This window comes from Pagrus major, chromosome 22, assembly GCF_040436345.1.
Source record: "Pagrus major chromosome 22, Pma_NU_1.0".
Classification (NCBI taxonomy): Eukaryota; Metazoa; Chordata; class Actinopteri; order Spariformes; family Sparidae; genus Pagrus; species Pagrus major.
The window spans coordinates 30190317-30216214 of record NC_133236.1 but is presented as its reverse complement, the minus strand read 5'-3'; the positions used below and the strand labels follow the sequence as shown (position 1 = coordinate 30216214).

At 40.2% G+C, this 25898-nt stretch overlaps 3 protein-coding genes across 4 annotated transcripts; all 3 read right to left on the bottom strand.

The window, feature by feature from the left end:
• Positions 1 to 85: 85 nt before the first annotated feature.
• Positions 86 to 6672, bottom strand: LOC141018410 (interferon-induced protein 44-like). Its single transcript, XM_073493371.1, has 8 exons — positions 6604 to 6672; positions 5871 to 5906; positions 5745 to 5778; positions 4266 to 4461; positions 3864 to 4010; positions 3575 to 3746; positions 3370 to 3470; positions 86 to 2097 (listed from the first exon to the last, which is right to left on the bottom strand). Exons 2-8 carry the CDS (start codon positions 5902 to 5904, stop codon positions 1900 to 1902), a joined length of 882 nt encoding a protein of 293 aa, XP_073349472.1. The 5' UTR covers positions 5905 to 5906; positions 6604 to 6672; the 3' UTR covers positions 86 to 1899.
• Positions 6673 to 10548: 3876 nt separating this feature from the next.
• Positions 10549 to 16236, bottom strand: LOC141017753 (interferon-induced protein 44-like). Its single transcript, XM_073492486.1, has 7 exons — positions 16190 to 16236; positions 15429 to 15621; positions 13577 to 13723; positions 13288 to 13459; positions 13016 to 13116; positions 11352 to 11555; positions 10549 to 10632 (listed from the first exon to the last, which is right to left on the bottom strand). The coding sequence occupies exons 1-7, from the start codon at positions 16234 to 16236 to the stop codon at positions 10549 to 10551; spliced, it is 948 nt and encodes a 315-aa protein (XP_073348587.1).
• A 2275-nt stretch (positions 16237 to 18511) lies between these two features.
• Positions 18512 to 25893, bottom strand: LOC141017952 (interferon-induced protein 44-like). 2 transcript variants are annotated; one of them, XM_073492774.1, is made up of 8 exons: positions 25859 to 25893; positions 24756 to 24833; positions 24620 to 24653; positions 22978 to 23173; positions 22052 to 22198; positions 21708 to 21879; positions 21421 to 21521; positions 18512 to 19653 (listed from the first exon to the last, which is right to left on the bottom strand). In XM_073492774.1, exons 2-8 carry the CDS (start codon positions 24829 to 24831, stop codon positions 19456 to 19458), a joined length of 924 nt encoding a protein of 307 aa, XP_073348875.1. In that variant the 5' UTR covers positions 24832 to 24833; positions 25859 to 25893; the 3' UTR covers positions 18512 to 19455. The 2 variants fall into 2 exon arrangements, with proteins under 2 accessions (XP_073348875.1, XP_073348876.1); XM_073492775.1 differs by having other exon boundaries at positions 25681 to 25860.
• Between the last annotated feature and the right edge of the window lie 5 nt (positions 25894 to 25898).

Sequence of the window (25898 nt, the reverse complement as noted above, 5' to 3'; positions counted from 1 at the left end):
GTTTTTAACAGATATTATTATTATCATCTGTGTTTTGGGGGGTTCCAATAAAGATCCATTTTGAATAAGAGACAAAGACAGAAACTGTGTTTGAGCTTTTATTCCTCAATTTCACTCGGCAGCAGCTGCCAGGATACAAAACTGTAAAAGATTTCATCTCAATCCATTTCTGTTGTGATTGATTAGTTCTTAGTTCTTTATTACACATAGTGATGAAATCACTGAACTTCTGCTCCACAAAGTTATTAAGATATGAACAGTTGATTATTAACAACACTGTCGACACAGAGTGAGGGAGACTTGTTTACAGCCACTGAACCTGCTGAACACAACACACCTCATCAATCAGCCCAGTCACACAACACAGTGTGTAACAGAACCACTGATCCACAACAGGACGGTTTGACTCACATGTGTGACAGTGACAGGAGGACGGACGATTCACAAGTTGTTATTTTGAGTGAAACCAAGATCTTTTCCTTCTGCTGCTACTGAACCAAGTAGTTTTGGTGCCTTTATTTTAAAAATGTTTGTTCTTTGGTCACCTGAGACTGTTTTGTTTTTGTGAGTAGGCGAGGCCAGACGAGACGGTAGCCATGTTTCTATCAAATGTCAAGTGAATTTTAAGCAAACTTTTGAAAGTTCACCAAAAATCCCAAAAAATCAAAAAGATCAAAATGTGAATCTGGTGCGTTTAATAAACAGTTTTAATTGAATGAACTGGGCGACGTAAAGCGTAACTTGGTTGGAGGGTGACGCGGTGCCGAGGCTCGAGGTAAACAAGCCAGGAGACAAAATGGAGAGAAGTCCTCAGGTTTTTATTTCTATTTTGCTGTTTCCATAAAATTTCTAATGCGATATTCTTCAATATGCTTTATTGAAACATAGGTAGTGACACGGTGGAGCGGCGGTCTATTATACGGTTCGGTGAGATGGCAGGTTGCAGCAGACATAACGTGATTCATACTCCTGTGATACACCAACACAACTGTTACAATTACACATTAAACTCAGTAGGAGACAGATTATACTATATATATATATACATACACACACACATATATATATATATATATATATATATATATATATATATATATATATATTATATACATGAAATGGAGCAGATACAGAATTGCTCCATCTAACCCACACTCTGATGGACATACCAGAAGGCTAATAATCTAATACTTTGAAACCCCTCTAGCTAATAATAATTAATAATAATAGAGAGAATGTGTAATGGGCCATTAGTGTAAAGTTATGATGCTGTTTAGTTTAACAGCTGTGTTTTTAATGACGGGCACTGAACAGGACTATGAACTCTGAAACCAGTAAAAGACAAACAGACGACAAAGTTAATGACTGACATCATAAACATCATCTGACCTGACGAACATGTTTCAGGAAGATCAACATTTTCAGCTCAGCTACATCCTGCAAACACAGCTGAATAAATTAAATTACAGCTCAGGCGACAGCTCGACTCTGGGCGACTCAACACTATCACATCTCCTATTTTTCCTTTTCTTTGCGCTCTACCCACTTTAATGATTCATAATCCAGAGTCACTTAAAGTGGACTCTATATGTCCTCAACACTCCACCATGAAAAGTTTATTTTCCTGACTTGATTATTATTAGTTAATTATCCTGTATAGTTTTTTGTTTTGTGTGTGTGTGTAGCTTTGGGAATTACATCAGTAACTTCATTATACAATCTTGTGTTACATAATGACAATTAAATTAATCTTGAATCTTAAGACTCTGACACATCGAGCCGCCGGTCGGCCATCGAACATTGTCAGGGCCGTCAGTGAGCATCAAATGCAGCTCCTTTGGCCGAGACACAGGAGACGTGAGGTCACTTATTATTTTGGCATCACTGAATGCAGCCTTTTTATTCTGTGCTGAAATTCATTGGCATGTCAGAACTCTTCTTTAAGTTGTGGTAGTCATCTCCAAAACGTATGATGTGTTTCAGGGCGCTCAGGATCAGCGAGTCGACGTCACTTTTGAGGTTGATTTCTTCGTGGTAGTTCCTCACAGGGAAGATGCAGTTCATGGGAATCCCCACGTACGCACTGAACTGCTCCATCTGAGTTTAAACAAAACAAAACATGACATCTTAATAAACGGATCAATGTACGAGTTGTAAAGTCAGAGTCAGAACAGTGTGTAACTAAAGTGGCCTGTAAAGACGGACTAGTGAGCAGATGAGTCTCCGTGTTCGCTGTGAGGACGTTCAATGTCCCGACAACCTCTGTAGTCTCATTTAGACACTTGTTAGCAACCGCTAACTGTTTTTAACACATGAAGAGCTTTATAATTAAACTGTGGACATTTAATGATGGAGTTTATGTTAGAGAACAAAACATGTGAATATGTTCAGCCTGTGGTAACAAAAATGATACAGTTTGGAAAGTCTAGAAGAGCCGCGTCGCTGCTCTTTGCAGATGAAGTGGTTTTGTTGGTGACCTCCAGCAGCCACTGGGGAAAAGGAGGTCTGGAATACCTTTCTAAGCCTGCTGCCTCCACGACCCGACCCCGGATAAGCGGAAGATAATGGATGGATGGATGGATAGAAGAGCCGCAAGATTAAATTATTTTTCCCCATTCAAGTTTGCCGGGCGCTAAACCAGCAGTTAGCTGGCTCAGTCAGCAGAAGTCTCTAGTGCGCACAGTTTATGGGTTGTTGGGTATTTTTATCGCCAGCTTCTTCCCCAGAGCTGTAGCCTCCATTAACCCCCAACACCTCCCTCTGAAAAACATAAACACTTTTATTACACTGCACTGAACTGTCACCGTTTACAGCCTCATCCAAGTGCCTTACATATTTACAACACATACTGTGAATAGAGGGTAATACCTCATTTCTTATATATTTGTTTATTCTTCTCATTTATTCATCTTGTTTTTCACTTGTTTTGTTGTACTTTTATATTGCTGCTGGTCTCTGAGAGCTACCAAACTAAATGTTGTTGTTTGACTACATTCAAAGTGTCTCAGGTCTCTGAAACTTCCTCTCAATTCCCAATAACAGATTTTTAGGGTTGATATGTCTGTAAACTTATGAATGTAACTGTACCTCAATACTGACATAGTAAGTAATGGTAAAGAAGTAGGAATAATATGCAATATTGTGTAATTTTACATTTTTGGTTAATATTAACATTATACAGAGTTTGCAACACTCTCAGCTCTCTCAAATGTCATGCTCATTAAGAAGAAGCATCAAAGCCACTCCTCTGTCAAAAAAAAAAAAAAAATCCTAGAAATGATAATTAGACTCAGAGTGAGGAACAGGTCACTGGTATCAGATCAGTTATTAGAATTGGTCATAATTCTTAATATTACTAATTAAACATACCTTGCTCTTCAGAGACTGGACCTTGTAGACATTCTTTAAATCTGCTTTGATTTCAGGACAGACTTCATCAACTTTGGTGAAAATGGCCACTTGAGGAATCTCTGCAAGATAACAGAAAACTGTAACTGACATGAATTCAAACCACAGCTGCTGCTTCACGACTGTTTGACAGTGTGATCAATTAAAAACAGACTCCTGTTCTCACCCAGATCACTGGCTTCCATCCTGACGTCCCGAATCTTCTTCACAGTTTCATCTTTCATTGGAAACAATGTGCTGGCATCAATGACACAAACCAGAACGTGAACTTTGTCGTTGGAACTTGGAGATCTGTTATAAAATCCATCTTTCTCTGACAACTTTGATTCAGGATCGAACTGGAAAACAAATTTAAATCCAGTAAATTGGCAGCTGCAATATGTTTGAATACCTGTAAGGACCACGTTAACTAATTGTGAGGAACAAACAATCTGCAAAGTCCGCAGCAGCTGTACCTTGTAACCGTCCTTCACGTGTCCCCTCAGAGTCAGTTTGATGTCGTCCACATGGACACCTCTGCTTATTTCCAGGCCCATGATGTCGTTGAAGACAAAAGGGTAAAAGGACTGTTGGCCTTCTTTTGGGATCTTGTAGGTTCTGAACTGTGAAGATCATAAGAAGAAAACGGCAGCTAATATGATCAATATAATAATAATATAATAATATAATCCTGTGACTGGTCGTCTGCCACACTGTGTTTCCTGACTGCCGGCCTCAGGTGGTCATACAAATGACAATCTGGTCATATGAAGTGTGTGACTTTAACACCAGACACCGAAGTTTTAGTTGCATAAACACAACCAGACTCAAGTTTTATTATGAGATGATGAATCTGGGGTGTCAAACAGTCTTCATACCTTTCTGGTGAAAGATGAAGAAGAGATTCTGTCCACCAAAGCCTGCACATACAGTCTGCCTCGTAAGATACTCTGGACAGAGTTGATGAAACTGGACTTTCCAGCTCCAGCTGGTCCATGAAGAAGAATCCTGAGCTGCTGACCTTCAGTCTGAGGTTTGTAGTTCTTCACATACTGAAGATCCTTCTCTTTGTCTCTGCTCAGGGAGGGAAACATTACAGTAAAGTGTGATGTTAGGCAGAGTTTCATTCTCTGTTTGATAACCAGATGTCACACAACAGTGAATGTAGTTGATGCTGTTCAATGCAGCAGGACTGCACAGATTTGTACATTGGGGAGACAAAACAACTTTTTCATAAATGAATGGCACAACACAGGAGGGCCAACTCCTCAGGTCCAGACTCTGCTGTCCACTTACGGAAAATCATTCCTCTGAGGACAACAATGTAAACATCTTGTCCAGAGAAGACAGACGGTTTGAAAGAGGAGTAAAAGAATCCATCTATGTCAAACTGGAACGACCGTCTGTGAACAGAGGAGGAGGACTAAGACATTACTTATCAACCACCTACAATACAGCACTGAGTTCTCTCCAGACAGCTTAACAACCATTCACACCTGGGCTCACCTGGCCTTAGAAACCCACATGAAGGACAGGTTGGACCAACGACCCACAAGTGGCCCTAATGACTCTGAAAAAGAGCTCACGCTGTCATTAACGACTCTGTAAGGACACTCCCACACTCTGAAAGGACACTCCCACACGCTGTAAGGACACGCCCATACTATGTAAGGACACTCCCACACAGTGTAAGGACACTCCCACACGATGTAAGGGCACTCCCACACCCTGTAAGGTCACTCCCACACGCTGTAAGGACACTCCCACACACTGTAAAGACACTCACAGCGTGACAGGACACTCCCACACGTTGTAAGGACACTCGCAGCGTGTAAGGACACTCCCACATTATGTAAGGACACTCCCACATTATGTAAGGACACTCCCACATTATGTAAGGACACTCCCACACTATGTAAGGACACTCCCACACTATGTAAGGACACCCCCACACAGTGTAAGGTCACTCCCACGCGCTGTAAGGACACGCCCATACTGTGTACGGACACTCCCACACACCGTAAGGACACTCCCACATTGTGTAAGGACACTCCCATACAGTGTAAGGACACTCCCACATTATGTAAGGGCACCCCCACACTGTGTAAGGACACTCCCACACTGTGTAAGGACACTCCCATGCTCTGAATGGACACTCCCACAGTATGTAAGGACACTCCCACATTGTGTAAGGACACTCCCACACTATGTAACATCTTCAACAAACTGAATTACCTGTGAAGTTTATCAGGACGTCCTCTCATGAGGACATGAACAGTACTCCATCACTACAAGTTAACTTGTGCTGTGAAAGATTTTGTTGAAAACTGTCACACTGCAGCTGCAGACACACTCACCCCCAGTTTATCGTCCTCCATGGTTCACTGAGAACTGAAAAATACATGATCATGTTCAGAAAACACAGGAGATCATAAAAACATACTGTCATCATGAAACAATGTGAGATTTTTAAATAATCTTACGCTGTGGCTCAGGTTTGGACTCGTCTGCTCCCATCGCTGCAGAATAAAACAATAACATTTACAGTTAAACTCTGAGCTCATGTTTGAATTAATTCCTTAGTTTTTGCTGACTGGACACTTCAGTAGAAAAGCAGTCAGCAGTGAGTGCAGCCAGAGATCAGCACAAACACACCAACAAGTGTCTGGTTATTAACTACAGAGACTTTCTGACCAAATGTATCAACATAGAGCACAAAATACTGGTATGAGGAAATACATTTGATTTTAATGCAACTTTCATAAGTGTTTAAATGAATCAGAGAAACAACATCTCTGACTGCAGCAGATACGTTTTGTGCTTATTAGTATGACAAAATAATTTTTCATAAATTGCGGTCATAAGTTTTACGAGTAGGAATAATTTCACAAACTTGAAGCAGCTTTTGGAACAATAAATGATACGAGAAATAATCAAGTACAGACTTATTCAAATTCCAATGTGCTCCACCAGCACATTCAAACAAATACTTACACTTCTGGAAACTATAAATATAAACATTATGATGAAATCTTGTCGGTAACACAATAATAAAAATATATGTATGCAGATAGAATTATTAATTCATTACGGATACAGCTGCAGTTAGACAGATATTATAAAGGAACAGCGACAAGCCATGTAAATATACCATAATTCATAAAGTGAGATAAGAATAACATTAGGCATACTATAGTATAATAAAAACATGCTCACCGTCTTCAGGAAGGCACACAGACTGTCCTCAGTCCTCCACTGAAACAATGAGCTCACAGTCTCTTAACGACCCGACAGTACGGTGATCAGACAGACTGAACTGGAACAAAGTCCAGCACTAAATATGAAGCTTGGACTGGGCGTATAAATAGTTATTCATATAATCATCAATAATGGCAATACAGTCCTTTTTACTTTCATTTTCATAATTTTCTTTTTTAACACAGTAACTCACAGCAGAGCTCTTTTGTTTCCCTCTGTGTTTTTGATCTGATTGAAAGAAGAAACACCATCAGTTTTATTTTTTACCCCCGCTTGTTGTTACACTTTACATTGAGGTCACAGTCGAGAAGAAAACTACAATATTTTCAATATAATTTCAGGTTACAGATCTGGACATGAAGTTGTTTGTTTCCTTGTAAAAAGTGTCAGTTTGTGGCAGCATGGCTGTACCAGCCTGTCTGCTTCTGTGTCTAAAGTGCTAAAGTCTGACCTGCCAACATTTAGCAGCTGTTTGAACACACTGTTTACACTGATTTCACCATTTACACTCAATTTATGAAAGAAGAAACATTTTATTGACGCTAAACATGTCACATTTTACAAATACACTAAACAGTAACCAATATAGGCTACTTCTTTGTCCCCGTGGAGAAAGTCCCCAGACTCCCTTAACAAAGTTTAGGTTTAGTGAGTTGTTGAGTTGGAGACACTTTATAAACTTTGTGAAACTCTGTCTCTGACTAATTCTTCATTATTTGTTCCTTTCTTGTAAATTCAGCAAATATCATTTGCTGAATGTTGTTTCTGCAAACCATGGATATGTTGAATGTGCCCATGAATGTGAATGTTTGCCCATCCAGTCTTCATGTGTTTTGTAGACTTGGAGAAGGCCTACGACCGGGTCCCCCAGGGAGTACTGTGGGGGGTACTAAGGGAGTATAGGGTACCGGGGCCATTGGTACGAGCTATCCAGTCCTTGTACGACCAAAGTGAGAGTTGTGTCCATATACTCAGCACAAATTCGAATACGTTTCCAGTGGGTGTTGGACTCCGCCAGGGCTGCCCCTTGTCTCCGATCCTGTTTGTGATATTCATGGACAGGATCTCAAGGCGCAGCCGTGGTGAGGAGAGTGTCCGGTATGGGGACCTCAGAATTGCGTCTTTGCTTTTTGCGGATGACGTGGTTCTGTTGCCTTCCTCAGCCTGTGACCTCCAGCAGGCAGTGGGGCGGTTCGCAGCCGAGTGTGAAGCGGTCGGGATGAGGGTCAGCACCTCTAAGTCTGAGGCCATGGTTCTCTGCCGGAAAACATTGGATTGCCCCCTCCGGTTGGGGAGTGAGCTCCTGACCCAAGCAAAGTAGTTTAAGTGTCTTGGGGTCTTGTTCACGAGTGATGGGAGAATGGAGCATGAGGTGGACAGACGGCTTGGTGCAGCGTTTGCAGTATTGCAGGTGTTGTACCGGGCTGTCGTGGTGAAGAGGGAGCTGAGCCGCAAGGCGAAGCTCTCGATTTACGAGCTGTGGGTAGTGACCGAAAGAACGAGATCGCGGATACAAGCGGCTGAAATGAGTTTCCTCTGTAGGGTGGCTGGGCTCAGCCTTAGGGATAGGGTGAGGAGCTCAGACATCTGGAGGGAGCTCGGAGTAGAGCCGCTGCTCCTTCGCGTCGAGAGGAGCCAGTTGAGGTGGTTTGGGAATCTGATCAGGATGCCTCCCGGGCGCCTCCCCATGGAAGTTTTCTGGGCACGTCCAACTGGGAGGAGACCCCGGGGCAGACCCAGAACCCGCTGTAGAGATCTCATCTGGCCTGGGAACGCCCCGGGATCCTCCCGGAGGAGCTGGAAAGTGTCGCTGGGGAGAAGGAGGTCTGGAGCTCCCTACTGAGCCTGCTGCCACCGCGACCCGACCCCGAACAAAGCGGAAGATAATGATGATGATGATGATGACATTCACATTACTAAATACTAATAATTGTTGTAACAACATTGTGATACAGCCTCCAGTGATGATAAACAAAAGGCTCAGATCAGAATTACTAAAGGCTGACGATGGTACCTCTTCATAAGGCTAAGGTAGGGTGTACTGATTCTTGTTGGGATAGAGTGGTATGGCGAAGTGTTCAGGCTACATGGCCCTCCAATCAGAGGTCCAAACAGAAGTTGCTGCTCTTGGTACCGCTCCTCTAATATCAGTGCAGACTGGCTGGATAGGATCACAGGTTGTTAATGTTAGCTTATAAAGCACCGCTAGTGACCAGGTAATGAAGCAGTTTATTTTTTTATTTCATGACTTGATTGATTGAAGTTGTGAACAAATTGTGAGCATCCATGTTTTTCTATCTCCATCATTTAAATAGCAAACGAAATGGCAAGAGAAATCCCCACAGCTGAAGACACCGTATTGTTAATGTCCGGTTGTCACATAAACATCATCAACGACAACTGATGGCGTATGAGGGTCCAGAAGGTTTGTCTGATTTCAACAACTCCCTCACTCACTCTGTTCTGAGGGGCACTGGGGCACTTGAAAACAAGGGGTAGGGGTATAATTTGTAAATGGGATTGGGCCTTACAGTCCTCTGCAGCTCACACTGCTTTCACAGACCCAGATGCAGATGATGGCAGGCTGAGGTAAAGTTCAAGCTCATGGAGTCATGAGACAGGAAAGGACCAGAGCAGACATGGCAAACAAATCCAGAAGGGCCACGCAGGAAACTTTAAAGAGCCGTAGACTTAAATGGACCAAATACTTCCTGATTGAGAATACACTCAACTGTCTAATAATATGTTTAGATCTGTTTTTTGGTAATGAGTATTAATTGATTCATGTTGATGTCAAAGTGTGTTCCTGTGAATCACTAACAAGGCTAGACAAGACAGACTGAACACAATCTGGACCCAACCTGACTTGGGTTGACGATGGGTTAAAAGAAAATCCTGACAGGAAGAAGATTCAGGTGGAAGCCAACAGAAAATAAGAGCATGCTGCCCCCTGCTGGAGCTCTCTGATGATGACTTCATCACTGACCACAGGTTGTGTTGAAGCCAACATGTGCTGCAGCATCACAACTTCAGAGTGCAGCGTCTCTAAACTTCACGTTTTTCTGTCCCCTGACACCTTCAGTCAGGTGTCAGGGGACAGTTTGACTCTGGAGGAAAGGGATGAACCCGGACTGACTGACTCATATTATATTCAAAGATTAACAATAAAAGGACAGAAAAACTAACAAACACAATTTAACCAAACGGTGAACAATAAAAGAAGATTTTAGGATCTTTTTATACAATTCTGTGTCTGTATCATGTATTTTTAAATGTGTAACTATCATCTAGTGTGTTATGAAATTGTGTTCAGCTTGATTCAGACTGTTTATGAGTGAGATTTGGTGAAATTATGTCAAACTTAATGGACGTCATCATGCTAGCATAACGTTAGTTTATCTCTAAGTTGAATCTAAGCTCGGTCCATGACATGAGAACCTGACACAGTCAACATAAGTGAACTCCTGCTCATAGAACCTGTTGCTATGCAACAAGGATGATGATGATGATGATGATGATGATGATGATGATAATGAGCCCCTGCTGGTTGAACCTGTACATCTGAAGTTACCAGCTGGACTGGGAGGATCCAGCTAAAATGTCAGTACCAGTTTCCAGCTTGTATTACAGTAATATGGTTTAATTAAAATGATAAGACATCACAGGCCAACAGTTATGACCAGACAACATAGATATTGACTGACATTGATTTTTTTACGTTAACATATACTTCTTCTGCTTCACAGCTAACTTGGTGAACTGGAAAACCAATGCTAAGTGGCTCGTGTCGTGTTAGCCTGGCTAACTTTAGCAGGAAACATTTTCTGCTGGTAAGTTCAGTTCAACTTTTGCTCTCCAGCAGCTGTTATCGGACGACTACATGTAGATTCAAGTTGTTCTGGATCAGTTCTCACAGGGACCTGGTTTGATGAAGAGCAGTTTGACTGGACCTAAAACCTGAACCTCCAACGAGGGTGACTCAACGTTCTGAACAAAACAGGAATAAACACAATATTCAGCCAAACTAAGAACGGTTTTAATTCAATTCACTCAACAGGACTGTGAACTCTGAAACCAGTAAAAGACAAGCAGACAACAAAGTTAATGACTGACATCATAAACATCATCTGACCTAATGAACATGTTTTCAGGAAGATCAACATTTTCAGCTCAGCTACAGTTCACTCCTGTGAACACAGCTGAAAAAATTACAGTACAGCTCAGGCAGCAGCTCGACTATTTTTTCTGGGTTACATGCACCCTCAATTATTTTACAACCTTTATTTAAACTAGAATAGTGGAGTGCATACCTCCGCCAAGGCCCAACAGTCCCCTTTAATTCAATCAATCCAAATCAAATATCAAACTTGATAGCCCTGTGTCAAATTGTACGCACTCTTAGATAACAGCCCCCTAGACAGATTTTTATCATCAAGATCCATGCATTATTCTCTGAGAAATCAACAAAGATGTAGAAATACGCCCTATCTCACAATGTTAAAGAAAGTGAGCTAAAATTCCTGGATCCGTCTCTTCATCCGGATCTGTACCAAAAGTTAATGGGGTCTATTCTGGGCTGAGACCCAGTCTCCATCCAACTTTGGTGGAAATCTGTTCAGTAGTCTTTGTTAAATACTGCTGACAAACCAACCAACCAACAAACCAACCAACAAACAAATGAACCAATAAACACGGGAGGAAACAACCTCACTGGAAGAGTTGAAAAAGTTAAACAGTGTGTTGTCACTCTTCTTTAAGTTGATGAAGTCGTCTCCATAGCGGATGATGTCTCTCAGGGCGCTCAGGATCAGTGAGTCAACATCACTGTCGATGTTGATTTCTTGATGATAGTTCTTCACAGGGAAGATGCAGTTCATGGGAATTCCCACATTTGCACTGAACTCCTCCATCTACATAAAAAAACCCACATTTGCTCAGATTACAACTCAGAACAATAAAAGCTTTGATGCTCACAGCACAGATCTGATCAACTGGACTGATACTGACCTCATAAAGTACATCAATTGTTGGCCAGACAGGACTGATCCATAATGCATTTTAAAATTGAGGCAATAATAATAATAACAATAATAATAATAATAATAATAATATTTTATTTGAATAGCACTTTTTTAAATGTAGAATTACAAAATAGTACAACGCATGACTAGACAAAAATTTAGCACAAGAGTTGAAGTCAAAGTTAGTCATACTAACCTATAGAAATTAGTTCTCAGCTGTTGTTTAAAACAGACAACAGATTCTGAAAATCTGATGGACTGGAGAAGGCTGTTCCAGAGTTTTGGTGCTGCCACCGCAAAAAGCACGATCACCTTTGAATTTGGACGTTTTTAAAAGTCAGTGTGTTCAGCTCTCAGTACGTCTGTAGCTTCTGACTGAATCTCTTTAGTTTCTCTCGTCCTGTTTGTTCTTTCAAACACCTGCTGTGTTTTACTGTTTCATCATCATCTCTTTCAGCTGGTTCAGGAGTCGTGTTTAGTTACTGCTGCTGAAAACACAACGTTTCCTGTAATGCTGCTTCAAAATAAAAGCTTTTAAATGACTAAATAACAGGGGGACTTTTATTCTGAAGAAGTTATTGTTTGTAGCTGAATTAGCGAAGCCACTTTATTAGCTGTGATTCGTCGATAGTACTGTGGGGATGGAGACAAGACCATCATTGGTTTAAGACCCACCTTCAAGCAGGTAGACCAGTTGTGATGGAAATGCAAATCCCTGCCGCACCGAGTCAAACCGAGTATAACCGGGCCGGCAGATGTGGCAGTTGTCAATTTGTCTGTTTTGTTCCCTCTGAGCCTGTTTCTGTGTCTTTGTGTCCCTCCTCCCATGGACTGTTTCTGGCTTTTATTCCTCGTGATTTTCTTGGATTGAACTTTGTTTGGCTTTTGTGTTTCGACTTTGTATTGTCTGTTTTTTCAGATCTTGGTTTACGGCTGTTGTTAATAAAAGCTCACTTTTTGTTCTTTACCCCGTCTGCCTCCTGAGTGTATTGTTTTTGGGTCTTCATTATTCTGCTACACGTAACATATTATGTGTTGAAAACATGTATGTAACGCTGTGATCCTACACTGTCACTGAAGTTACATAGTGCAGAAACAAGTGACAGGGACGCTGTCAAAAAATTGAAGCTGTTATTTTAAGGTTAAAAAGTTACATAATGTTGCTTTAAGGTACAGCGAGGCAACAATGCCCCAACAAGGATGGGTTTGAGCTCATTTCACAGTGATTTCCCATTATTAATATCATTAGGGAAGAACAGATCACTGGTGTCAGATCAGTACTTGGAATTGGCCAGTATGGTATCAGATTTGTAGTAATTGTAATTATTTATATTACTAATTTAACATACCTTTTCCTTCATGGACTGGACCTTGTAGACATTCTTTAAATCTGCTTTGATTTCAGGACAGGCCTCATCAATTTTGGTGAGAATGGCCACTTGAGGAATATCTGCAAGATAAGAGGAAACTGTAACTGACACAAATTCAAACAGACCACAGCTGCTCTCTCTCTTTTTATTATTATTATTATTATTATATTTTATTTATGTAATTTATTTTTTAAGCAGTGTGATCTGTTAAAAAACAGTGTAGAAACAAATAAACAGACTCCCGTTCTCACCCAGATCACTGGCTTCCATCCTGATGTCCCGAATCTTCTGCATAGTTTCATCTCTCATTGTAGAAACAGTGTTGGCATCAATGACACAAACCAGAACGTGAACTTTGTCGTTAGTTTTTGGGTATTTGTTGTAGAATGGATTATACTCTGACAGCTTAGATTCAGGATCGAACTGGAAAACAAATTTAAATCCAGTCAAAGGAAAGTTGTACTATGTACTGTATAAGTGAGTATGTAATTGAAAGGAATCACATTTTATTTGTAGAAGATACATTTGCAGCAGCTGTACCTTGTAACCATCCTTCACATGTCCCCCCAGAGCCAATTTGACGTCGTCCACAGGGACTCCTTTCTTTGGATCCAGGCCCATGATGTCATTGAAGACAAAAGGGTAAAAGGACTGTTGGTCTCCTTTTGGGATCTTGTAGGTTGTATACTGTAAAGCACAAATGGAGACAACTGCAGTTAATATGATCAGTATGCAACAATAGACCCACAGATACCCAGCCAGCACAAAGTAAACTGCATTAGATTCTTTCTTTGAATTCAGTTTAGTTTATTTAGTTCTTATTTAATGGACTTTAACTTGAAAACATGAAGTCACAACATATGGACTGACAGATTTCACAGTCACTGGACAGGGCAGGCCTGTATGCTCACTGTGCAAGTTACATAGGGCCCTGCCTCCCCCTTGTGTCAGGATAAAGTGTAATGTTATTCTGTTTACCAAAACAGAAAAAACACCACAGGAGTGAATTGTGGAACCAGCAATCAGATAAACTTCTGTCCTCTTTAAACTTGATGCCAGCAAATAAAAGTAATGTTCAGTTGATTTGCATGGAGTTTTTGGAAGAAGCTATTTTTTCTGAGCTTTAACACTGCAAATGAAGGCATCAACCAATTATGTTGTGCAAACAATGTGGCAAAGATGACTAATGAGATGAGTAGTGTCAATTGCTGCTACATATGTGCGATACTAGTGACCTTGACTCTCCTCTGATGCCGGCATCCTCAACATCCTCAACATCCTCATCCTACTCAACCTCAGCGCAGCATTTGACACCATCAACCACTCTATCTTTGTCTCCTGCCTCGAAACTGTTTTCAACATCACAGGCACTGCCCTCTACTGGCTCAAATTGTACCTCTCTGACAGATATCAGTTCATCAGCATCAACAACTGCAAATCCTCGACTGCTCCCCTCTCCCAAGACGATCCCCAAGGTTCAGTTTTCAGCACCCTCCTCTTCATCCCACACATGCTCCCTCTTGGCCACATTATCTGCTGTAATGGACTTCAGTTCCACTGCTTTGCTGATGACATCCAGTTCTACATCTCCAACAACTCCACTCCAACATCTCTGCCACTCATTCTACCCTGACCAGCTGCATCATGGAACTAAAGTCCTGGATCCAAACCAACTTCATCTTTGATCAAACCCTCTCCTTTGATCAACATGTTAAGCACGTCACGAAAACAGCCTTTATCAACTCTCATCCACACATTCATTACTTTCAGACTGGACTACTGCACTAGCAATTGCTACAGTTTTGGATTAACAATATCCCAAAACATCTTTACAGAGACCTGTCTCCACCACAACATCCCTGAACATCCCTGAACATCTTTACAGAGACCTGTCTCCACCTCAACATCCCTGAACATCTTTACAGAGACCTGTCTCCACCACAACATCCCTGAACATCTTTACAGAGGCCTGTCTCCACCACAACATTCCTGAACATCTTTACAGAGACCTGTCTCCACCACAACATCCCTGAACATCTTCACATAGACCTGTCTCCACCACAACATCCCGGAACATCTTTATAGAGACCTGTCTCCACCACAACATTCCTGAACATCTTTACAGAGACCTGTCTCCACCACAACATCCCTGAACATCTTTACAGAGACCTGTCTCCACCACAACATTCAGGAACCTCCACTAAGTCTTAGTGAAGAGGATGTGTTGGATGGATGAACACATGAAGTGTGTAACTTTGACATCAGATGCTGTGAAGCAGTCTTAGTTGCCTTGATGTAACCAGACCTTAAGGTTTCATCAAGGCTTGCAAAGTGTTTATATGAGATGATGAATATTGGGTGTTTCCTTTATCAACACAAATGTTCTTCATACCTTTCGGGTGAAAGAGCCATAAGAGACGTTATCCACCAAAGCCTGTGTATACATTCTGCCTCGTAAGACACTCTGGACAGAGTTGATGAAACTGGACTTTCCAGCTCCTGCTGGTCCATGAAGAAGAATCCTGAGCTGATGTCTTTCAGTAGGTTTGTAGTTCTTCACATGCTGCAGAGCGCTCACTTTGTCTCTGCTCAGGGAGGGAAACATGCAGCACTTAGACTTCATCAACAACAGACAACAATTATTTAGGATGTTACTGTAACACATGGGGCCCAGTAATCTCAAATAATTAGGGATGGGCTGAATACTCAGTATTGTCATGACATTGTCAGAGTGTCATAAGTAAAATGGGTCAACATCCATACTCAGCTGAGTGCTTTTCACCAAAATACTTTTTTTCATAAGCTTACATTGTGAAAGAAGTATCTGTAAAATGTTGGATAAATTGTTTTGAGCATGATAACCCCACAAAATGACTTGTTTCACTATCATAACTAGAGCCATTCAGTCCAATAACATTTGAAAAATCCAGAAGAGCCACATGATTAAATCATTTTATCCCCATTCAAGTTAGCTGGCTCGGTTGGCGGAAGTCTCGACACACAGCACAGAAGATCTGGATATTTTTATATCCGGGAAGTTGAGGTTTTTTGGCTTCAGAATGAGAGTCTTCTCACAAAGAACTGAACAGTAATCCGTCACTACAAGTTAACTTGTGCTGTGAAAATGTTTGTTGAAGCTGCAGACACACTCACCCCCAGTTTATTTCCCTCCATGGTTTGCTGAAAACTGACAAATACATGATACATGTTTAGGTGAGACCAAAGCTCATGAGAATGTACAGCACCAAATTGGGAATTTTTCCATAAATAAGAACTTTTTAAAACAGTCTTACGTGGAGGAGGTTGTGGACAAGGTTGCAGCCGAGGTTGTGGACAAGATTGCGGCCGAGGTGGCGGTGGAGAAGGTTTGGACTGTCTTTTTCCCATTGCTGGAGAATAAAACAGTAACCTTTTACAATAAAACTCTGAGCTCATGTTTGAATGAATTCTTTAGCTTTTGAAGTTAAATAGCTGGAAATCTGTAAAGTTAATGATGAGGAACATTTCATCAGTTGGACACTGTAGACTCACAGTGACTGCAGCAGAATCATTTTGTACTTATTATGATAAAACCTCAAAACTTAATTTTTGGTGGAATAAAGATTTAAAAACCTACATAATTAAAGAAAAACATAAAATAACAGTTTAAAATAATGAAAACATGCTCACCGTCTTCACAAAGGTACACAGAATGTCCTCAGTCCTTCACTGAAACAATGAGCAGACAGTCTCTTAATGACTGTACAGTACAGCGATAACACAAACTGTACTGGAACAAAGTCCAGGACTAAATAAACCTTGGACAACACATGGTTATGTTACAGTCATCAGTATTGTAAACAGAGTACATTTTACTTTCATTTTCATCATGTTTTCTGAATGTTTCTTAATGTTTTAAGATCTAAAGCTCAAAGAGTTTGTCAGTGCAGCACATTAAGTCAAAGCAGATTGAATGAAGCAGCAGCATTTATCAGCTGCTGAGCTTCTTGCTGTTTTATGACAGTACTTAGATGATAAGCGACACCACTGTACAAATTACTGACAAGACGAGGGCCTGATTCCATTCTCACTCTCGCTCCGTGAGTGTGATTGCAGCTGTGGAGGGCCTCTAATATATTTTACTTATCTTTATTATATTAATAAAGTATCCGATTTCTGATTCTAACGTCACACTAAGTTTGAGAAAGGAAAAATTATTAATTGAATAAATAAAAACTTGTCTCATCATATTTTTAAAAATATCAAGTCTTTTGCAATACATTTTAAAAACACACTGACAGTAGTTTTAATTACATTTAACGGACGAGTGAGTGTGATTTCAGTTTGACATTAAGATTTAAAACTTGGATGTTTTGGCTCTTTGACGTATTTATCACATTTGACTTTAATCAGTGGGTTTAAATTGTTATAATTAAAGAGCATGCTGCCCCCTGCTGGAGCTCTCTGATGATGACTTCATCACTGACCACAGGTTGTGTTGAAGCCAACATGTGCTGCAGCATCACAACTTCAGAGTGCAGCGTCTCTAAACTTCACGTTTTTTGTTCCTAAACTCCACCAACCTTCAGTCAGGTGTCAGGTGGACAGTTTGACTCTGGAGGAAAGTGATGAACCCGGACTGACTGACATTTTATGGATGATTCATATTATAGTCAAAGGTTAACAATAAAAGGACAGAAAAACTAACAAACAACATTTAACCAAATAAGGAATGATAAAATAATGAGTTTATGTAAAATGAGCAGTTTGGATGAATTTTTCAGCAGATTATTTTCTGTGAATGTTGCATCAGAGATTAATTTTCCTGTTTTTAGGAACATTGTATACAATTCTCTGTCTCTATCATGTATTTTTTTAAAATTTTTTTAACTATCATCTACTGTGTTATAAAATGACCTATGTATTGGGATATGTAATTTTGGTTTTGTGACCCCTAGTGGAGGTCCAATCCGATATCATCATCACAGCTTTGACAAGTCTAAATACACAGCAGATTGTGTTCAGCTTGATCCGAACTGTGTAAGCTTCAGTGGAAGTTTTCTGCTGTAAGTTCTAAATCTGCGTGTTTGGATTTTGCACTACAGCAGCTGTCATCAGATGACTACATACATACATATAGCCTGAGTAAGAAGTAGTGCCGGAGATAGAGCCACAGTGTGCTACCAGCCTTGTTACTGTTACTACCATGTGTTTCAGCCTGAGTCAACTTTAAGAGACAATCTGACCGTTACTGCCCTGCATTCCAGTTAGTGCATGTTAATTAATAAAGATAATTATTAATTAGAGTTACAAACTGACAGTTTAGTACCTTTTTATAAGACTGATTTGGTAAATTGGCTTTCTTTTCCCTATTAATGTTGCATTAAGCTCTACATATGGTGCCCCGTGTGAGGCACTGTACTGTTGGCAATCATTCATAATTTTTGTTTTGTTGTTTGACGTTCTGAACAAAACCGGAATAAACACAACAAACAGTTTTAATTCAATTCAAACTTTATTTCAGACTTAAAAGACACACAGGAAAATAGACAAAAAACACTCTGCTCTTCATGTACAGATGAGCTGTACATTACATACTGCAGCTGTGCAGGACGCTCTAAATAATTAATGTTTACATTGACAGAACTCACAACAAACCTGTCAGGCTTAAATAAAATGACACAAAATAGGAGACAGAGCTCCACCTCCAAACTCTGTTATTTCATCACACAGCAGATACAACCTCAAGTTGTATTAGTCTAAAATTATGATACTATTTAGATTATGTTTGGGTGTTAAACCATTTAAACTAAACTTTGAATTAAAACATATAAAGATTAGTGAAGTATTAGTTTAGTGTTTGTATTAGTGAAGAGAGTACGGCACTTAATTTTTTCCACTTAAATCACTGGTGTTTATTTATGTTTTTTAAGAATTATTCATACCAGAACATTTCCCCTAGAGTGCCATGAAGAAAAATATCCCTTGAAGAAGAGTAGTGTTCCCAAAATGGCTGCAGAGTCAGACATAATCATGACTCTGACTTTGAACGTCTGTCTGCCTGCTCATCTCTGTGTCCAAGGCTATCAGTTTATTTAAAAAGGTGGCGTCTGTTTCATTGTTCTTTATCATCATCACACTGTTGTAATATAAGCAGGATTTAATGCACAGGAGTAATCACTCTGGGTGATTACAAGAACGATCTGCGCTCTGGAGGAGAGCCTTTATTTGGCTTTGCAGTGTCGCCCCCCTCTGGATTTGTAATAAACTGCAGCAAACTTCCATTTTATAAAGGCTTGTTACATTTCTGCTGTTACTTTTGGTGAAAGTAATGCAAAAGCAGTGTAATCAGTAATACTGTAAAGTAACTTATTACTATCAAATGAAAGCCACAATTACATTTTGGCTGAACTTGCTCCACACTGTGAAACACAGCCTGCTTACGCTACGTTAAAACTTATCAGTCTGTCGTTACTCTTCTTTAAGTTGATGTAGTCATCTCCGTAGTTGATGATGTCTCTCAGGGCGCTCAGGATCAGTGAGTCAACGTCACTGTCGAGGCTGATGTGGTTATGGTAGTTCTCCACAGGGAAGATGCAGTTCATGGGGATTCCCACGTCTGCACTGAACTCCTCCATCTGTGTTCAAAAACACAACATTTACTCAGATTACAGCTCAGAACAATAAAGATTTAGTCCTCACAGCACAGATCTGATCAGCTGGACTGACCTCATTAAGCAGATCAGTTGTTGGCCACGTTATTTAAAACTTTGCTGCAACTTTGCAACAGCTTCCTGTGGTCAGTGTGCGACCTTCAATTATTGTAAAAACAGTAATGGCTATTCACCAATCACAGTCGCTTCATTAGGGCTCACACAAATGCTTTGAAGCTTTGAAGCATTAATGGTTGCCATGGTAATCAAAGCCCAAATCAGTATTCGATGGTTCATGTTTTGTTTTCTCTAAAAAGATCCCAGAGCGCCTGTCCCTATTTCACTGTAACGCCCAGGAGCGCCTGTCATTTAAAATGTCTCCCAGTGTATGAAAACATGGAAATATAATCCTGAGCTTTAAATAGAAGATACATTAAGTTGTCATCAATAACTGGAACCAGAAATAACGTCACACATCATAATGTTGTGTTCTACATCCTCTAAGCCTGCAAGCAGTAATGAGCAGGATTCATCGAAATTTGTGAAATTCTGTCCAACTGGTTTTAAGATACATTTTCGGTATCTGTGGCTCAAAATGCCTTCTTTGGTAGACATATTCCAAACCTTTTACGATGATCGGACCAATGGTTACAGAGTTATGGCCAATTCATTGCAAGCCCCGCCCTTAATACGGATATTTTGATTGATAGTGCCCAGCGTTTTTTTTTCAACTGATCTTGCTCATTTGTAATAGAAATGTGTCGCTGTCCCTCGAGGCCATATACCAAACTTGGGGTTGATTGGGTCAAATTTGAAAAAGTAGATTTCACTTTGATTGGAGCTCTTTTAATGATGTCATATCCATGCACCCTCTTCTTCTACAATTGTGTAATGACACTTCACATCTTCCAGTCAGACCTGATATTAGCATAGCCATAGTGGAAACAAGCATCAATTAGCACATTTCAATGGTCACCTGATTTAGGACAAGCAGGCTTTTCCACACAGAGCAAAAACAAATACAACCGTATTCCTGACCCTTTTCAACGTTGGCTAAGTTATCTTGGCATCTTTTTTTTTGTTCCAAGCTTGTAATATTGGTCTACTTGATGAAAGTTGAATGACCAAACATAGTATTTAATAAATCTGATGAGTAGCTCTCCTGGTAAAGTGCACACCTAATGCAGCTATTGAGGTTGAGGCTCAAGGTTTGAATTCTCCCTGTAGTTGTTGCTGCATCGAGTAAACTATGACCGTCATAAAAACTTTTGAACCACAACAAGTTCTTTAGACGTCTGTGACTGAAGTTAAAAAGATGTTTAACATTACAGAGTAAAAACTTTAATTTTGAACCCTGTAAGGATGTCACCAGGACATCACTAGTGAACGTTGAAAAGACGTCTAAAAAACTTTTATTCTGGCTCCACTCAACACATCAAAGATGTTGAATTGAGATCTTTCGCATATGGTTTTGCTCAATGGCTCGCCTCATCTTTGTGTGCGGCTGCTACACAACAATAAACACATAAACAAATTATGATAAGGTCACACATCATATGAACAGGCATGTGTTACTGGTTGTATCAGGTTGATGCACTCAATATAGAATTTTGCTTAAAGCAAATGTTGACAGTTGAAGATACAGTTTACGTCTCACAGCTGATCTTAATGCAGACAGAGGACGAAAGATTTTACACGAGGGAGGAACAGATCACTGGTTGGTTATCAAATTTATAATAATCATAAACATACCTTCTTCTTCAGGTACCGGACCTTGTAGACAGTTTTAAAATCTTTTTTGATTTCAGGACAGGCCTCATCAATTTTGGTGAAAATGGCCACTTGAGGAATTCCTGCAGGAGGACAGAATAAAACAAACTACTGTTAGTGACATAAACACAGCTGCTGTTTCTCCGTCATCATGGACGCTACAAACAGCCACAGGAAGTGACTGTTGGATACTCTGAAGTGTCAAGCACCACATCAGGATCATTTTATCAGACAGCATCAGACAAAAAAAACAGATTCCTGTTTCTCACCCAGATCACTGGCTTCCCTCCTGATGTCCCGAAACGTCTGCACAATTTCATCCTTCATCACAGACACTGTGTTGGCATCAATGACCAGAACCAGAACGTGAACTTTGTCGTTGGTACTTGGGTTTTTGTTGTAGAATGGATCGTCCTCTGACAGCTTAGATTGACGATTGAACTGGGAAACAAATTTAAATCTGATCAAAGGGCAGTTGTAATATGTATCAGTGAGTATATAACTGACAGGAATCAAACAAATTTAAATTCAGTCACCTGCTAGTTTCAATATGTAAAAAAAAAGAAAAAGAATCACATTGATTTTGCAGAAGAAACATCTGCAGCAGCTGTACCTTGTAACCGTCTCTCATGTGTCCCCTCAGAGCCAGTTTGACGTCGTCCACAAGGACTCCGTCTCTTCTTTCCAGGCCCATCATGTCGTTGAAGACAAAAGGATAAAGGGACTGTCCGTCTTCTTTTCTGATCTTGTAAGTTGTGAACTGTAACGATCATACAGAGAAAAGTTCAGTTAATATGATCAATTTAGAGCAACAACAGACACTTTAGTGCTTTAGTAACTGTAACTGTAATAGATTTAGTAACTGTAATAGATTTTATTTAGCAGCTTTAGATTCATCAGTTTGGTTTAGTTAGTTTGTATTTTGTGGATTTTAACTTTTCAAAATAACAGAATGAAAATTCAGAAAGGAAAACTTTCTGCAACTCAGCTGCAGAAAGCTCAAGATTTACTTCGATCATGAAGAACAAAGGACAGTAAAGAAATCTCAATGTGGCTTAAAGAGATCAGAGTTTCTGTCTGACAATCAAGAAGCACACCTGCACAACAGGTGATCTGACTCTACTCCATCCAATCAGTCCTGAGGGACTTTGACATTCTGCTACAAAATAGCAACGACTACAACCACAGTGGATTGTTACGTCATGTTTCATGTGTTTTCACTCAGTCTGGCTTTGAGCACCAGTTTAAAACACATCCGTGGATGCCAACGATTACTGTAGGACCGGCATGCTAGTAGCATAACAACATAGCAGCTTCATCTTTCAGCAAACTGATTAGTGGGGGTTCCCAACACATCAAACACACGGACCATGGAGTGACACTCCCACCACCTGATTTGGTCTGAAATCAACAGACTACACTCCTAGGGGTTAGTTTCCTTGACTTAACCAGACCTTAAGGTTTTACAGAGGTTTGCAATGTTTTTATATGACATGATGTTTTTTTTCCCTTATCGACACAATCAAAAGTTCTTCATACCTCTCTGGTGAAAGATGAAGGAGAGAGGTGATCCACCAAAGCCTGTGAACACATTTTGCCTTGCAAGACACTCTGGACAGAGTTTATGAAACTGGACTGTCCAGCTCCAACTGGTCCAAAAAGAAGAATCCTGATCTGATGTGTGTCAGTAGGAGGTTTGTAGTCCTTCACATGCTGCAGAACGCTCTGACTGTCTCTGTTCAGGGAGGGAAACATGCAGCACATCAACAACACAGACAACACATTATATAGATTATTGAACATGTAGGTGTAACACATGAAGTCCAGTAATCACAAATTACTCTCTCAAAATACTTTTAGTTCATTATTTGTGCTCTGAAATTTGTGTTTTTACACATTACTCAGTTGTCCCACTTCTCAAAGGAAAAACAGCTTTTAACATTTCAACAACTGACACCCGCAGGACTGAGATGAAGTCTGTTGCATTCCTAACGTGTGACATGCTGCCACATACTGACCATGTACGAGTTATTGCTTTTATACTGCTACATGTGTAAGACGAGTAATCAGGACATATTTTATTACAGTTAGTGAGAGGAAAGCTGTAGAATCAAGATTTTGTTCAGCAATAAAATTGGAAATAATTTACTCTTTGTTTCACAGTTATTTACCTGAAGTTAACGTTCTTCGTGATAATTTCCTTAAAAGAGGATTTCACTCATGTAAATGTTGTGTTCTTTGTTTCTTTCTGTGTGTCGTTGTACTCTCAGTTCACATACTGCTTATTTTAACTACTTTAATGGGTCATGGTGGATGACATATGTGCGTTTTTAGGACGTTGATGTGTTTTAATAATTTAATGTTCCAAAAATTTCCGTCTCAAACAATGAAAAGAGTAAACTCTGAAGGAGGAGACTCCTGATTGGTTGACTGACTGTAGCCACGCCTGTCTCCTCTTTTCATAAAACTCACAGTAAACAACTCTTTCTTTGCTTTGCTTCTTTGCTCTGTTCTCTTGCCGTCTACTTTTGTGTCCTTTTTCTTCTTTTCTCTTTCTTTGTTTTGTCTTTTTGTTGATTTATATTTAAGTTTACCTTTTTGTTTTGAGCACAAGTTTCTATTTTTAATTTGACAGCCAAGTTTCATAAACTTCTAAACTAGTCAATCATAATTTTGCCACCAGTTTTATAAAACTTGTGGTTTTCCCGGAGACTTTGAACATTTTGTGTCGTTTGGCCAAATCTTATTTTAGTTATGTTGCAAAGTCAATAACGCCAGATTAATATTTTACGATCCACCAGCTGAGAGGGAGACCAGGACAGACAGCCTGCCCGGTCTGACGTCTACAATCCCTGAACTGTGACGAGTGAAAGTCTTTTACTCAGTTAAAAAACATTTTCATTTGGACCCAGTCGTGGTTCTGTGTATTCCTTGTAAGTGGATAATGGAGATCAATTTAATCGAGAAGTCACACTTTTAGATATTTGACTCATAACTTAAGAAATTATTGATTTGATTTAAATGTTTTCCTCTTCGGAGGTGATGCCTCTGAAACAGGTGTGAAACCATTGAGACTCTGCTTCACACACAACAACTGTGAAGTTTATCAGGACGTCATCTCATAAAGACATGAACAGTAATCCATAACTATGAGTCACACTGAAGCTGCAGACACACTCACCCCCAGTGTATCGTCCTCCACGGTTCACTGAGAACTGAAAAATATGCAAAAGTTCATAAAAACATACAGTCATCATGAAACAATGTGGGATTTTTTTCTATCAATAAGAACTATTTTGTATTTTAAATAAACTCACGTGGTGAAGGAGGTGGAGGAGGTTGTGCAGGAGGTTGTGCAGGAGGTGCATCAGATCTGGAGAATAGTCCTCCCATCACTGGAAAATAAAGCAGCAACATTCACAGTGAAACTCATGTTTGAATTAATTATTTACTTTTTGCTTTGAAGTGAAATAACTGGACACTTTGGGAGAAAAGATGTAAAATGAATGATGAGAAATATTTAAACTAGAGCTGTCAAGCAATCAAATTATTTTCAAGGGCTTGATGTTATATATGGGATCTGGACACACACACACACACACACACACACACACACACACACACACACACACACACAGAAGCAGCAAGAGAAAAGCCAAAAAACAGTTTAAATCTATTGGGGCTGATTTTATCATCTGATCATTAGTGCTGCAGCAAAAACAGCTGAAAACCACCACAGAGGTACTTGAGGACGTGCTGAACAAGAACATGGTGACGTTTGTAGAAAACAACTTGATTTGATCTGTCAGTGATCTGTCACTGCATGTGTACGGTGTGAGACGGAAGTATTTATTTCAACAAAGGAAAATAAGACAGGAAACAGAATCTGTTCTGTTTTAAACAACTGTCGCAGTCATGGGAGTTTACACTTTTACATATTTCAGTAGGAGTCAGAAGCTACAGAAGAGCTGAGAGCTGAACACAACGACTTAAACCTCTTTCTCTCAGGTCTCCTGCGCAGACACGAGGTCAGTATTGACAAACAAACGCACCCGACTCGGCTCGGCTCGGCTCGGATCGGTGGATAAACACCGTTATATTTAATTAGCTTGATGACAAACTGAGACTCTCTCAAGTTGAACAATGATTCATGACGCAGGTTAAACAGGATCAATACATGATTCATCTCAAAGTGTCTCAAAGGGTCTCAGAAATAACGCGGTGGTCGGACAGGCCGTTTACTTTCGTTTTCATCGAGCTGTCTCCATCTCTGGGTCAGAACGGGTTTCTGGTTCTGCCGGTTATTCCTGATTTCTCAGCACAGACTCACACATGTGGCTGATGATGACACACAAGTGAGATTAAAGAAGAGCTGTGTTTACAGCTAACTGCTACATGAGCTAACACACTGAGCACGTACCTGCTGGAGACCATCAGCCAAAGTGAAAGTAAAGTGAACG